Here is a 15,198-nt window from a genome sequence, read left to right as displayed (position 1 = left end):
TGACTTTATTAATGCTGAAATTTTACTCCTAACTCTCAATAAACATGTGCTGTGTGAGTGCAGAGAACACCCCAGAGCTGCTTCATAAAGTGGTCTCTGGTGTTGAAACTCCCCATGTAGAAGCACTGTCCTGTTCCTTGTGTTCAGTCCTCTTGACAATTTTCAAGTGAGATGTAGTTTGGAAGTGTTGTTTTTCAGGGAGCAGTACAGAGAGCACAGTCAGACAGCTTTCTAGGAAAATAATGTTTGGCTCAAGAAAGAAAAATAAATTGGCCAAAGAATGTTCATTTCAAGTTGTCAGTGGAAGCGTGGTGACACGCTTTAACTCTGTTGTGGCTCAGTTAGACCTAGTTGAGAAGTAGGAAGGTTTCCATGCTGGACCAAACCAGTGATCTGGAGTTTGGAGGGGGATCTTTATACTGGATAGAAGGTGACTTCTTCCTCAACTACTTGCAACCTAGCAAATGAAGATTAGCTGTCCCCAGGGAGTGGATGATCATAGTTTGGCACTGGGAATTTGCACAATCAGCATTTCAGGATGAGTCACCTTCTTAGATCTTAACCCACTGAGTATGGACATCTTTCTCCTTTTTTCCTTTTACAATTTTGCATTCATGTCAGGCAGCTTTCTCAGATGTTTAATAGGAGCACTGGATTGCCCATCATTTCAGAGTTTATCACTCTGGTTTTTTTCAATTCTTTGCTAATTAGCTTGAGCTTTTTCATTTCTCCTCATACAGAAACTGTCCCTTTTACTTTCAAGTTACTTCAGTTTCTCTTTTTAGGATATATTTGTATTTCTTGATATGGTGTTTATCTATGTACAACAATGAATCCACATGGCTTCAAAAGTCAAAATGTCTTTGCTCTGTTCTCTTATATGCCCAAAACAGGGGACTGAACTGAGATAAAAATTAGTACAAGTGTGGACTCAGGATCAGACTTTTTTTGAAAGAGTGAACTAATGGCACAGTTTCTTACAATATTTTGGGTCATTATGAGATAATATTTTTCACCTTCAGCCTATATTAGTCATTTGCCTTTTTATAGAATCATAGAATGTTTTGTGTTGAAGGTATCTTAAAGATCATCCAGTTCCAACCCTCCTGCCGTGGGCAGGGACATCTTCTGCTCATAGCTCATAGCTCCATCCAGCCTGGCCTTGAACACTTCCAGGGATGGGGCATCCACAACTTCTCTGGACAACCTATTCCAGTGCCTCACCACTCTTCAAACTAAAGAATTTCTTCCTAATATCTAATCTAAACCTACCCTCCTTCAGCTTTGAGCCTTGTCCTATCACTTGATCCCAGTGCAAAAAGTCCCTTTCCATCTATCTTGTAGGCTCACTTCAGGTACTGAAAGACTCTGTAAGGTCTCTCTTATGCACTCTCTTCTTCTGGTGATCATCTGCTCATCCTATAAGGACTGAGACCACCTTTTCTTCTGAGAATATGAAGTAAATAAAATAAAGAAGGTGAGGCAATCAACTTCTCCCCTGAAATACAAATTATTTACATAGCAGTAGGGGACTCTGTATAGAGGCTTTTCACCAGCCTGCTAATGGATGAAGGGAGGAAATTTAAAGATGCTGCATATGCTCCCCCCTCCCCCTTATTCATTAGTCAGTAGTTATTTTCCTTCTCTTTGGTTTTTTTTTTTATGTTTGCCAAAAATTTAATCTGTCCAGAGAGGGATCAAGAGTGAATAGATAATGGAAAGCAGAGTGTACTATACATGACAAACTCACAACATTTTAACTGAGTTTGAAACAACTTGCCAAAACTTTACCAATCCAATGCTGCAGATGATTCCTGATAAGCAGAAATGAAGCTGGGAAGTGAAAGTGAACTAGAAATGCCCTCACTGTCGAAGGCAGGGGCTGTGCCTTGTTAGAGAGTGTTAACAGTGAAAACCTAATCCATTCTTCACATTTCTTTCAAACACCTAACATGCTGTTTTGAGAGGCAGTTTAGTACACAAAAATGTGCAGTGTGGAAATCAGGATCTCGGTGCTATTTGTGTGAATACAGTACACATTTAGATTACTGTGGGAGTGCAGCCAGGTCACTTGGGAGCAAGCACGCAAACCTCATGTTCAGCCTCCTGGCAGGAGCACTCGTGCCAGAAGCATGATTAATCCCAGCAAAGGAGGGTGTTTATGGGGTGTCACAGTCCTGGCAGAGCAGCCCCTTATGGATGCACACCAGGCATCTGTGTTTGGACCCACATGCTGGATCCATGAGCTCCTCTGCTGCCCTGGGCCTGGGCAGGCTCCAAACACCGGCTGTGGCCCCAGCCTCTCAGGCACACTCCCCAGGCACACTTTTGTGTTTGTACCTACTCTTTAAGCCCTCTTTTTGGGACCACTTCAGTACCACAGGGATTATAAAGGGGTTTTTATACACAGGCCACATGCAGCTAGTAAACTTAATGGCAGAGATACAAAGCGGAAGAAATGTCTGTGCACAGTTTTCTTCGCCTTGGGCCCTAGAGCATATCCTGGATTTTGGATTTTTTATCTCTAACTCCTCCAAGAAACTCCCGTGATTTTTCAGAGCTGAGGTCTAAGTGTTCCCTGGCTTGAAGACTATTCCTTTGTAGCATGCTTCTTTTTAAGACGTCTGTCTTTTGTCCTTGTACTAGCAATTTGCTTTGACTTTGTTCTGGAAGATTTGCTGAACAGGCGTAAAATAAATCTTCTCTGCTTTGAGCACCACCCATTTTACCATCCCTAAGGTGGTTCCTCTTGAATGGAAGATGATTTGTGTTAAGGAGTCTTACTGGTCTCTGTTGTGCTTCTTCACCTTTAATCTAGGGTGTACCTTACCCACTCCATATTCTCAAAAGCTTGGTTCAGTGGCTTAGCAACTTCATAAAATTTACTAAATTTTGTCCTTCTCACTAAGAGAAATTGCACAAAGTACTAGTCAGGGCATGAATTACCGTCCTAGTCAAAGATCAGTCTTTTGACTCTGCAGGGTTGTGAAATTAAAACTGAATTCTGAACTCATCACGCATATTTTCTGTACTATGAGCTACTAATAATTTCTGAACTAGAAATTATTAGTAGCTCATAGTACAGAAAATATGTGTGATGAGGGCCACTTCATTCTTTGATAAGTTAATTTCTGACTTTGCCTCTTATTTCATGCCTCAGAGAGCATGCTCTTTATTTCATAGCCACTCAAGATTTATGAGTTTGTGTTTGTGTTTAAAAAGCACTAATGGTCTGCATAGGCAATTTTACCACATTCTGTTCCTGCCTTTCTACTTGCAGTTCATTACAACTGTTCTGCACCGGAGCACTCCACTCAGGGAATTCCAAATATACATGTAATTCCAGAACCTACAGCCTACTTGGGTATCCCTTAAACACTAAGATATACTAGGATTTGTGTGCACTTGGAATGTAACAGTGAGATATTCTTTATCAGGAGCTCCAGTGGTGCAGTAGGTTCTGTTGCCAATATCTCTGTTATTCGTGAGACAAACCTGTTTCGCTGTGGAGGAAACAGTAGAGTTACAAATCAGGAATGTAATTGAGCAGGCAAAGCATATAAAGGAGACAGTGTTTACGTTCACTTGTCATGTTCCAAACATTGGAGAACTTAAGAAGTCAAATTGTCTGTCCTTACAGAGCTGTTATCTTTTTATATCAGGCAGTGAGCAATGCCAGTTCCTGTGCAGAATAAAGTAGTGAAATCCATACTGCACCTGGAAACTATCCAAAGTCTTTGCCTTTGTGGAATCCCTTTTCTTGACCTTGTGACCTCAAATATGAAGAGCTGCCACACACACATTGTCTCTGGCTATAGATATTCCTGAGGTCCTATTTCAAATGTGTTGGGGTTTTGTGGGGTATGTAATACCTATGCTGAATTGTTCTTCCCTGTGTTCCTCTCCTTCAATTTCTATCTGAGTCCCAGCCAAAATTTCACTCCTGTCCACACATGGATCTCATCAACACAGAAGGGAAAATGGTAGGAGAATGCCTGTTTGGTGAAGGGCTTTTCCAGAAAAAAGGGAGAGTTTGGAATACATGGCTTCCTCTAATGATGTGGGCAGGAATTCTGTCCAGCAATAGGGCAAATCCCACTGGATTCTGTGCATGCTGCCCCACAGTTCTCTTCTTAGTTCTAGATCTGACATGTTACAATAGTATATTTGTGGGTTAAGATACTTGCTTCTTTTGTTCTAGCACTATGATCATTATCTGCTTTTTTCTGTTCTGCTGCTAAGGATACTTTATTTTGTCAGGTTTGGGATGAAACTCTTGCCAAATCTGCTGAAGCTTGGGCTGCTACATGCATTTGGGACCATGGACCTTCCTATCTTCTGAGATTTTTGGGCCAGAACTTGTCTGTAAGAACTGGAAGGTAAGAGGATACCCTACAAAACAATTTTTTTGTCAGCCTTTGAACAACCTTTGAGATTCAGATCTTGGACTGATGCAAGTGTCATCCAGTAGTCTATGTTCTATATCTGTCAGTGTTCATTTGGCTTAAGAATATTATAATATTGTGCCCCAGTGATGTGAGGAGAGATCTAAAATGACATATTTGTCTTACTGTATTTTTAAAAAACCCAGGTATCGGTCTATTCTGCAGCTGGTAAAGCCATGGTATGATGAAGTGAAGGATTATGCTTTCCCTTATCCTCAAGACTGCAACCCTAGGTGCCCAATGCGATGTTATGGACCCATGTGCACCCATTACACACAGGTTATATAAATTACTTTCCTCTATTCAAAATCTCATGTCCAGAGCTGGACTTTCCTATGATGTGTCTATACCCCTCTCTCTCAAATAAATGTATGTGTATATGTATAAATATATGTATATGTATATTCCTTTTCAATTTGGACTTCACCAATAATAAATATTTATTCAGATGGTTTGGGCCACTTCCAATCGCATCGGCTGTGCAATCCACACGTGCCACAATATGAACGTCTGGGGATCTGTTTGGCGGCGAGCTGTTTACTTGGTATGCAACTATGCCCCAAAGTGAGTTGCTCTCTTTTATTTTTGTTTATTTTTATACTTTGTGCATGTTTTGGTCCTCTCATAGGACTGCTTACTCCTTTTTCTGCAGCATGAGCTCTATTTGTGCTTTTTCTGTGGGCTGCTCCTTTGTTCAAGCTTTCCATCTGAACATGCAGAAATGTATGACTTCAGTACACAAGGAAGAAAAGGAATGAACTTGATGTGTGTGAAACAAAACAAAAAACTTGTTTTCTGTTATTGCTGTTATTATTATTATTAATTTTTTTCTTCCTTCTTTGTGCTCACTTCACTTTACTTGGAATTCCTTATTTCTTCACTCTTTTATACATAGGCATGGTGAACTAGACTTCCTCAGGTAAGCAATCCCACTGTAGATCAGGCTCTTGATTTACTGAGAGGTGGGCCTGTGCAAACCTTATAAAGTTCAGTAAGGCTAAACACACCTGGATTGGGTTAATCCAAGCACAGGTACTGGGTGGGTACAGAATGTATTGATAGCAGCCCTGAGGAGAAGGACTTGTGGGTGTTTGTAGATGAAAAGCTCAATATGACTTACCACGGCACGCTTGCAGCCCAGAAAGCTAACCCCGTATCCTGGGCTGCATCAAAAGAAATGTGCCCAGCAGGTGATTTTCCTCCTCTACTTTGCTCTCCACCTGGAGAGCTGCATCCAGTTCTGGGGTCCTTAGCACAAGAAAGACATGGACCTGTTAGAGCGGGTCCAGAGGAGAGCCACTAAGCTGATCAGGGCTGGAATACCTCTCCTGGGAAGACAGGCTGAGAGAGTTGGAGCTGTTTGGCCTGGAAAAGAGAAGGCGCCAGGGAGACCTTTTATCAACCTTCCAGTACCTAAAGGGGTCTTACAAAAAGCTGGAGAGGGACTTTTCACAAGGACACGTAGTGATAGGACAAGAGGGAATGGCCTTAGCTTAAGGCAGGTAGGTTTAGATTAGACATTAGGAAGAAATTCTTTACTGTGAGGGTGGTGAGGCACTAGAACAGTTTACCCAGAGAGGTTGTGGACTCCCCATCCCTAGGGGTATTTGAGACCAGACAGGAGGGGGTTCTGAGCATTGCCTGTGGCAAAGGGGTTGGAACTAGTTTATCTTTAAGGTTCCTTCCAATCCCAATCATTCTGTGATTCATTCTATGATACATGTTGTTGCCCACAGGATACCTTTGCTTATGACCATGGTACATAAATTGCTTTCATATAAAGTCCATCAGCCTAAGCTCCGTGTCTGCAAATCTACCTCATCTTGCCTGCCATGTTAGGGTCTGTTAAAATACAGGTCATAGACACCCATAGGTGGCCCTATATCCCATAACTTGCAGAGGTCTGTGTTGGGTTGAAATGCAGAAACTAGTTTTCTGCCAGCATTTCCTAGACATCATCCCAAGCTTACATTTGGGTGCAGAATGAGTCAGTGAAGTGTGGCTCTGGGAGAGCTTCAGTTTGCGGTCTGGTTTGGACCATTGTTGCAAAAGCCGCAGGGACAGTGTGAGTGGCTGGTTTCTCTGACTGTACATTCGGCAAAGACGTAGCTCTGTATAGGAATCTAAGTGTAATCAATTGAGCATGTTTTCCATAAACTCTTGGTGGCACAGGTCCATTTGTGGTAAAGAATATGCAAGAATATGTCATTACTCTAGCTGTTACATGAGTAAAAGAATTTTTAAAGGTTTTGCAACTTAAAAAAAGATAGGATTTCTTAAGAAAATTTACTTGGGGGAAAAAAACATCTTTGGAAATCAAGGAGATTTCTCTGTCCTTTTGTCTTTAATATTTACTGGAAAAGGATGGTAAGAAATGAATGTGAGGGAACAAAGATAAGGCAGCAAAAACTGTATCTGACTTAAAGCTCAACAACATGGAGAAGATGAAATCAAAGTTTCTAAGAGAATTTTTTTATGTATCTTTATTTGAAAACAAATATTAAAAATTACAAAATTTCCAGAATACTTCTCTCATTTTCATATGTAGGAAGAAAATAGATTTATAAATCAGGCATTTTTGGAAACTGACTTAGTGTTTGTGTATCAGTTACACAAACAATTGAAGTTACAATTGTATTATTGACATTTTATATTTTCTGAGCCTAAAAGTCCCACTGCTTCTCAAACAGCAAACCAAAGCCTGAAGTTACAAGCTCTTTCTCTGTGTGAGATTTTGTGTAGACCTTTCAGTCATAGGAAGTGGAATCATGATTTTTGCATTTACTTCTTGCAGGGTCACAAAAATTATATTGAGTGGTCTTCCCTGGATTAAGTTTGTATTTCTAAGATTTAATTGAGTCATGGACATTGGGCGTAGAGTCCTTGGGCACACACACAGAAATCTCTTTGCCACTCAGTAAAGTCTGTGCCTTTCTGAGTAACCAGCACATCAGAAACTCCTCTAAAGAGGAAGGGAGTTAAAAAAACCCCCAGTCTGAGTTATTAAGATTGGAACTTGGCAAAGACTTAGGATTTAGAACTCCAGTAATTTTCACTCATGCCATGCTGTAACACTGAAAAATATTTATGCTTCTGAACTGAGGGAAAAAACCCTGAAGTTAAGGAGGATAATTGCAAAGTTTAGAAAGGCCCCAGATTATCTAGGAGTCTTACACAAATCTGCCATGTGCTGCGTAGAAAATGAAGCAGAAATCAGTTTTCAGCAAACTCTGAATTTCCATATCAGTTATCAGACTAAATATGTTTCCTGAGCACTTAGTCTGCTGTACCCATTTGGAAGAGAAGTAGGAATGAGCAAATTACTTGAGATTTCTACTTTCTTCCAAGGCACAACTGAGACCAGGGCTTTTGATCCAGCGTTACTGGCTGGGAGGTGGGGGATGACAAAATGTTTCATAAATAATTGCATTACTCACTGCTATTCCACGTCACATGCAAACTAAAGGAAAGTTCTCTGCTCTGTGAGACATAACATTTAAATAAAAATCTAATTTTAACTTTCTGCCTACATCATGAGTGTTACATGATTCTCTAAAAGCCTGTGGTTTATATAAACTCCTAAAAATCAGGATGCATTTTTCAGATGTTCCTAGATGTTTCGGAGGTACCTCTTTTCATATGATCACTCCCCAGACTTTGTACCCCTTTCCCCCTAGGGTCTATTGCACACCTCTATTCACCAGACAGGAGCCCATCTTCTCCTCTCATTCACATCTATGAGACCTCTGGAAATGCCCCAATCCAGTTCCATTTAATACATTACTGGTGGAAATAGTTTTTATCTTCCCTTTTCTCAAATAATGAATTCAGCCTCAGAGCTTCACAATGCGAACCTAGGGTAGTGCAACCTAAGAATAAGGTTTCACTCAGTTTGTTTTTCCGTCTTCCAAGTACAAGCTTTTAAGATAACTGCCAGACAAAAGGGTGCTCAAGGAAAACCTTGCACCAATGCTTATTTTGCTATTTTTCATAAATATAGACCTCCAGTAAAAAATAGTCTGTCACAGGATCAGAGCATCAAAAATCACTTGGTTGTAGCAAAAGCAAGAAGGCTGGGACATCACCACTGAGACTGAAGGATGTGGAATGGATATTACTGGCCTGGATTGATATAGTCATTCTCCTGCTCATTTTTGGGAATTGCTAGATCAGTGTTTATCAGTAAACTACAGAAATATACTAATGTCATGTTTTTAGTAACAGCATTTATGGGATATCAGTGGAGACGTTAACTTTAATCACTAAGAACAAGTATGGTTAATGATTTTTTTTCTTCCATTCTGAAATTATTAAGCATTCTTTTTCATTTTTTATTTTCAGGGGCAATTGGATTGGAGAAGCACCATATAAAGTAGGAGTCCCATGTTCAGCTTGTCCTCCAAGCTATGGAGGTTCTTGTACTGACAATCTTTGTTTCCCAGGAGTAACATCAAACTACTTATACTGGTTTAAATAAGTTAAGGTTTACATTATTTTGAAGAAAACCCACAGATGAGTAACAAGAAGCTTGTGTATTGAATTTTGCACATATTATATATAGAGAGATATTGTAATAATACTCTGATGTTTTCTTTTTGTATGCTTTTGTATAATTAGCTTTCAAAGTACAGTATAATTTGGTTTTAACACTTTGGGATTTAAGACTCACATTATCCCTTTTAGATTAACATTTTGTTAATGAGTTAAAACTCATTTTAATCTTATCAAGTGTAGCTTCCTGAAGATTAGATTATATTAAAAGCACATCAAAAGATAAAATATTTCTTCCTTTTAAAAATAATAGCTCCAGAAAGAGAAGGGTCATTGTTTAATACTGTGCTTTAAAAATGGAGTGTGACATGCAAAGCAACAAGTTGTCCTCACACTCCCAATGGTTCCTCCCGTTTACACCTGTGCTTTCACCTGCAATGTCAATGGGACACTGAGCAGAGGAAGACATATGTGCAAGAGAAACTGCAGGATATTACCTACCTCATGCGCAGCGTCAATTCGTGTATGGTGTTCCAAGAGTTCAGCACACGGCTGCTGCTATCACATGTCTGTGTGCAGACAGGAATATTAGAGAGAATGAGGAACCACACTGGCCAAGCTGCAGTGGCTGTTAACTCACTTGCCTAAAGTCTTATCTAGATAGAAAGCTACACCACTTTAAAAATACTGGTAAAACAGCATAGCTTGACTGTACCTTCCTGTATTTCTGAACACAGTCATAGTTCTATAATGGGGCTTTGCAGGAGTATATTTATTCTTTTACAGGAAGAAATATATTGCTGCAAAGCAATATACATCAATACATGACATCCATAGTGTTTTTTGCACTATAAGTTTACCAGTATATATGTTATCCCTCTGACTGAAACTCAGTTGAGGATCAGGTGAGGTCAGACCTAAAAGTAGGTAAGAATTCCAAATAAAAGACATTAGGAAGCTTTAAAAGTTCATATAGATTTGTTGCAAAAATTCCAAATTTCTAAAGCAATATATATCCTATAATATATATTGTGCTGTTTCCTGAAAATACCTGTGTGCATTATTAAAAACCAAATCTTCCAAAAACCTTCCTGCCAAAACCTGAATGCCTTATGGGTGCTTAATAGAGATATTAAAACTAAAATATTATACAGGTACTTTTCTTGAAAAACAGATTATGAAAAGGAAGAAATCAGCTGTCTGTTTCAACTACTAGATCATTGAAAGAGCCTTGAGTTTTGGCTTTATGTTACAGGGCAGAATGTAGTCCACTTTAAATATAAGTGTTTAGTCTGCTTGCACTGCTACATTTAGACCTCTGAAATTTATGAACTTTGAAAAGCAATACTGAGTAGAGCAAGTGGAACAACAGAGGATAATTTCACTAGAGCTACATATGTAGAGCTGCATATGTATCTTTAAGTCACTAATTCAGTCTTTTGAGGGTATTTAGAACAATCTGTCACCAGAATATGAAGTAACATATTGGTGATATAAAAAGAAAGATGAGAGTTTGAATTCTTCACATTAGTTACTCTTTTTCTCCAGCAAGATATCTGGAACAGGATCTATAATGTGTGAAAAGTAGCAGCTCCTCTCTATCTACCCATAACCTGATCCCTCAGAGAACATCAGCAGCTGATCTATGGCTCTTCAGATATTTCTGGTTAGTGACACTTCTGTATCTGACAGGACAAGACCTAGACAGGCACATTACCTTTAGATGTGTCCATGTTGTAAAAGGATAATACTTTGCAGTATTCTACTAACTTTTATTTTAACAGGTACAATATAAACATTTTTCCTTTTGTTTTCAAAGGAGTTTGGACTTGAGCAGTACTCAATCAGTCAAATACTTTGGCGGAGTAAAATCCAGTCCTGTTTTGGGAGTGAAAGACAACCTCTTTGCATTATCTATGTACACACTGAAACAAATGAGTGAGACAATACTACTTGGTGGGTCACTAGCCCCTCAGCCAGCACAGTTTTTGACAAAGATGCAGGTGAAAAATGCATTTTCATTCTGCATAAGAAATCTTCTATAGAGGTAAAGACAGCACAGTTATAGCAGTGCATCTAGCCATTTTGAGTATTTTTATTTTTAAAATATAAGATAGGAAGCAGAGCATAAGAAAAAATTCAGGTTAAGCCATGGAGCCTACAACAGTAGGTCTAACAATAAATGACTATGCACTTTGAAACTTGCAACTTGTATGTTGTATGGTACACTTTCCAAACAGGACTAGACATTGTAAATTAATTTATAATTCTGTCATTCAGCTGAAATTGTTATCACGGGTATATATGTTATCATATCTGTTACTTTTTAAGTTGCTACAAATACCTTGATTTTGTGGAATATTTTGTTTTCTGTGAGTATAGAAAACTTTGCTTTGAACAAACAGGTATGCAGGTTTTTTCACAACATCCCATAATGGTGCTAGGTATTAACTATTGTAATCACACTGTAATTGACAGCAGCAAAAAATGATCTGGATATAAGCTATTTCATACAAGCAGCTCCTGATAAAAGCAGCCACAAGCACTCAAGCATTAGCTGAATATTTTTCATTTAACAGAGAGGATTACAGATCATCTGATATGTGATTGCCACATGAAATTTCCCCTTCCACTTTAAAGTAGAAGGCCTTTCTGTATTGCCTATTTGAATTGCCCCCATTTCTATTATCATTTTTTCTCTTGGGCCAGGCAATAACAATGCCAGTAAAGCTCTACTTTGATTGCCAGTGCCAGTGCTTCCTGATTGACTACCTGACACCAAGTGCTGCTACAAAAAAAAGCACTGAAATGTGCAGAAGATTTCAGATGTCTTTGGCAGCTCTGATACATGCTGAGGAAAGTTCTTGATGAGTTCAAGGCCATGCTGAGGCAAACTACCTCCAGTTGTTATTCTGATGGCCTTGAAGTACTAATTTCTTCTCAGCAGAGGGGTGTGCCTTTAAAGACGGAGAAATTAGCTCAGACTTCTGCTCTAAATATAAAATTGTAAAAGTATGCACAAGCTAAATTAAGGCAAAAAATATTTTTGGTCAAAATACTGTGAGAGGCATAAAAGTAAAAAAATATATAACAAAATTGATATAATTAATTATTGAGTGCAGCTGTTTATAATATCTTCTTGTGACTTTTTGCCTCATTAAACATCTAACATGATAGGTAGCAATTGATACCTTTTGGTGCTAACCTCTATGTTCTGGTGCTGAAGTTACAGATGATTTTTTGTGGAAATATTACCATATACACTCCAGTGTTTGTGAGATCTTTTTCAGCTAAGCATATAACTTACCACTAGGTCAGATTTGCTTTCAAGGTTCCTTTTTATAGTTATTTCAGGCTCTAATAAGAGTTTTACGTGTATCAGAGAGGCAAATGTATTCCAAAACCAAAACAAACAGCACCCTCCCCTCATCACAGCAGGCAAGTGCCTGTGGAACAAGCTATGGGGGGAGTAAGACCTCTGAGATTCATGACTTCAGATTAATGCTGAGCAAGTTTTAGTGATTCCAGATCCTTTCTCTGAAAAATAAATGACTTCAGAAAATCTGGGCTTGACCTTGCAGACGTATCTTTGGGATCTACTCTTTGAGATCAGTTTGTTTCCCTCTGAATTTGAGGTGAGTTGGATCAGGTCTCAGTGAAAACCATAGGAGGTTTAATATAACTTCTGCAGGAATGAAAGAATTGGATTCCATGGGGGCTTTATGAACAGCAAAATTAGACTTAATGTGCCATCCCTTATCAGCACTGGGAAATACCATGGGGCTCTGAAAGAGGAAACCTCCCAGAGCAAAAGTACTGTGACTGCACGGAAAGAAATATATCTGTGTCTATATCCATATCTATATCTGTAGGCAGATGGATTGGTAGGTGGATATACGTGTTCAAGTATTCTCTCCGAGGATCAGGTTGCAAGCATGGATGCCCTCTCGTGGTTGAGAATGCTGCTACTCATTACATAGGAATCCAAGAGGTTTTAGGATTTTTTGAAAACAAATGCAAATCTAAAGTTTTTTGCCTTGATTTTAAAGACACATGACTTTGTTTCCTTTGAGAAAAGAGGTGCAGTGCACAACTCTTCCGTTTCTTAGTTTTACATGATTTGTAAGTACAGAACTCAATTGAAGTTTTATTAGCTGATGGCTACCTAACATACAAAGTTTTATGAGTATGCGGTAAAACAGAGTTATTCAGATGTCAGAAGAATTTTTAGAAGTGTTAAGTCAGATATAGTTCTTAAAAACCAGGGTGTGGGAAGCCTCATTACTCAGATACTAAATTTTGATGATCGCTAATAAAGTTTTAAAGGCCCAAATTACTGTTGCAATCTGCCCATTATTGCTAAGTTTTCAAGACAAAACTCTTGCTTTCCTATTCTAGAATGAGACGGTCTTGGAATCCAAGCACACAAAATTTTTGTGGTGCTTTTTTAAACTGCAGAATTGAAAATTTGTATACTCTAGTTCTCAGATCATACATAATTGGTCTGACTGTCTCAATGTGCACATACCTTCTTGTTTAAATTTACAAGAAGAATGTTGAAATTCTGTCAATAGAAGCCTGAAATAGCAATAACCTTCTCAAACTGCTTTCTTTCAATAGAAAATAATTTTAAAAATCAAGAAAAAATAGCAATTACCCATCTGATTGGTTCAACAGATAGGCAACAGCCTATCTGGTTAATTCAAGAAATGATAAATAAAATTTATTACTATTGGTAATTTCAATACTTTCTTTCTGCTTAACCTTCATTTACCAACTTGCCCTCAGGATAGAGTTATTTTATGTTAGAAAATAATTACAAGGTGATGCATTTTTAAATTCACACAATTCAGTGGAACACGTAGAAGGTTTTGATTGTTATCCACATTCTGCAGAGTTCCCCTGAATGTGATCTGTGAGAAATCCAGACTGAAATGGTTGCAATTCATTATCTCTTTGTCTTCTGCCAAAAGACAAAATTCAGAGTGGAAGAAGATTTTGGCATGTTATCTTTGGGTAATCAGGTTGTAAATTCTTTAAAATTCCTCATACTGAAAATGCATATGAATTATACTTAGGGTTATTTTGGCCAGCAGGAAAGAGGGGGAATATCTCTCAGGTTATATGTTTAGCTTACAACAGCAATTGTCATTCAAATCACTGGCTGTTCATCATGCTGCTAACTCACTACAGCTTCAATAGATCATCATAAGTCAGGAAGTATGTTAGATGTGACGTTTAAAGTAACAAAATTCTTCCTTAAGAGTGAATGGTAATATTGGAATCAATAGCTCTTAGGAGTTAAACAGCTTTGTTTCATGTAGGGTGCTCTAATGTAATTGAAACGGTGCTTAAAGGCGGGGTTCATTTAAGAAGCAAGCCATCTACAGATGCTTTTTTCCATATGCAACAAGGAAAGATTTTTCTGAGGCTTAAAAATCCTGGGGGTTGGAAAATAAGTGTATTTCTGTGCTTCTTTATCTGAACCCATGTCAAAAAAAATGTTCGGTGTTTATAGAGTGAAATCCTCTTTCCCCCCCTCTCATTATATATTTTCATTTTTCTTGTTTAGAATTTTTGATAATTGTGTGGGTGGGGTTGTATCTGGTTTTTTGGAGAAGAAAGCTTGTGGTCTAACACGTGTTGCAGTGAACTTACCAATGTATCATTTCTTTCATGTTGTCATACGACGCTATATATATGTTATACCTGAGATATAAATTTGTATCCCTGTTTTAACTTCTAATGCTATGAAACTGTGCATCATTTTGATCTATTTTGCAACATCTATGCATTTAAATAAAAAAGTAAAATTATCAATATTTACAATTTATGTTCTTTTGAGAATTTTTTGTTGTTTCTTTTCTCTATTTGTACCCTGAAGAAGACAAGTTTTCAAGGAGATGGTAAAAAACAGATCTAAACTGAATTTTCGTTCAGTTTGAATATATTTGTATAAGTGCATATGCTTTACACCTGAGCTCCATTATGTACTTGAAATCTGTCTTCATGTATCCAGCTATGTGGATAGGAGCCTGTTTTTTGGTGTTGAGAGATGGAACTCTTCATCAGAATTTGTGTTCAGGTTATGTTTTCTTACTTGCATCTGGCCAAGAAGAAAAATCAGAATTGTGACCAAAGGAGATAGCCACAGAAAATCACAGAGGAATGATGGTCAATTGGCCACGTATTTTCCACAGAAAGAATCATGCTACAGTCAGACAAAGAGTAGGTCTTCGTTCCTGAATAATTATTCTTCCTC

The 15,198-nt window shown here is 38.3% G+C and overlaps 1 protein-coding gene across 1 annotated transcript in view; it reads left to right on the top strand.

Moving 5' to 3' along the window:
- The window catches only part of PI15 (peptidase inhibitor 15), a 27,120-nt gene extending 12,355 nt beyond the window's left edge, over positions 1 to 14,765 (top strand). The window contains exons 3-6 of the mRNA XM_008631362.2: positions 4,261 to 4,379; positions 4,592 to 4,724; positions 4,894 to 5,009; positions 8,787 to 14,765. Coding sequence (XP_008629584.1) covers positions 4,261 to 4,379; positions 4,592 to 4,724; positions 4,894 to 5,009; positions 8,787 to 8,922 — 504 coding nt within the window. The 3' untranslated portion in view covers positions 8,923 to 14,765. The remainder of the gene's footprint in view (positions 1 to 4,260; positions 4,380 to 4,591; positions 4,725 to 4,893; positions 5,010 to 8,786) is intronic.
- The last annotated feature ends 433 nt before the right edge of the window (positions 14,766 to 15,198 follow it).

Source organism: Corvus brachyrhynchos, unplaced genomic scaffold (assembly GCF_000691975.1).
Source record: "Corvus brachyrhynchos isolate BGI_N302 unplaced genomic scaffold, ASM69197v1 scaffold633, whole genome shotgun sequence".
Lineage (NCBI taxonomy): Eukaryota > Metazoa > Chordata > Aves > Passeriformes > Corvidae > Corvus > Corvus brachyrhynchos.
Note: the sequence above shows the minus strand (reverse complement) of the source record. Positions and strands in the feature narration are given on the sequence as shown.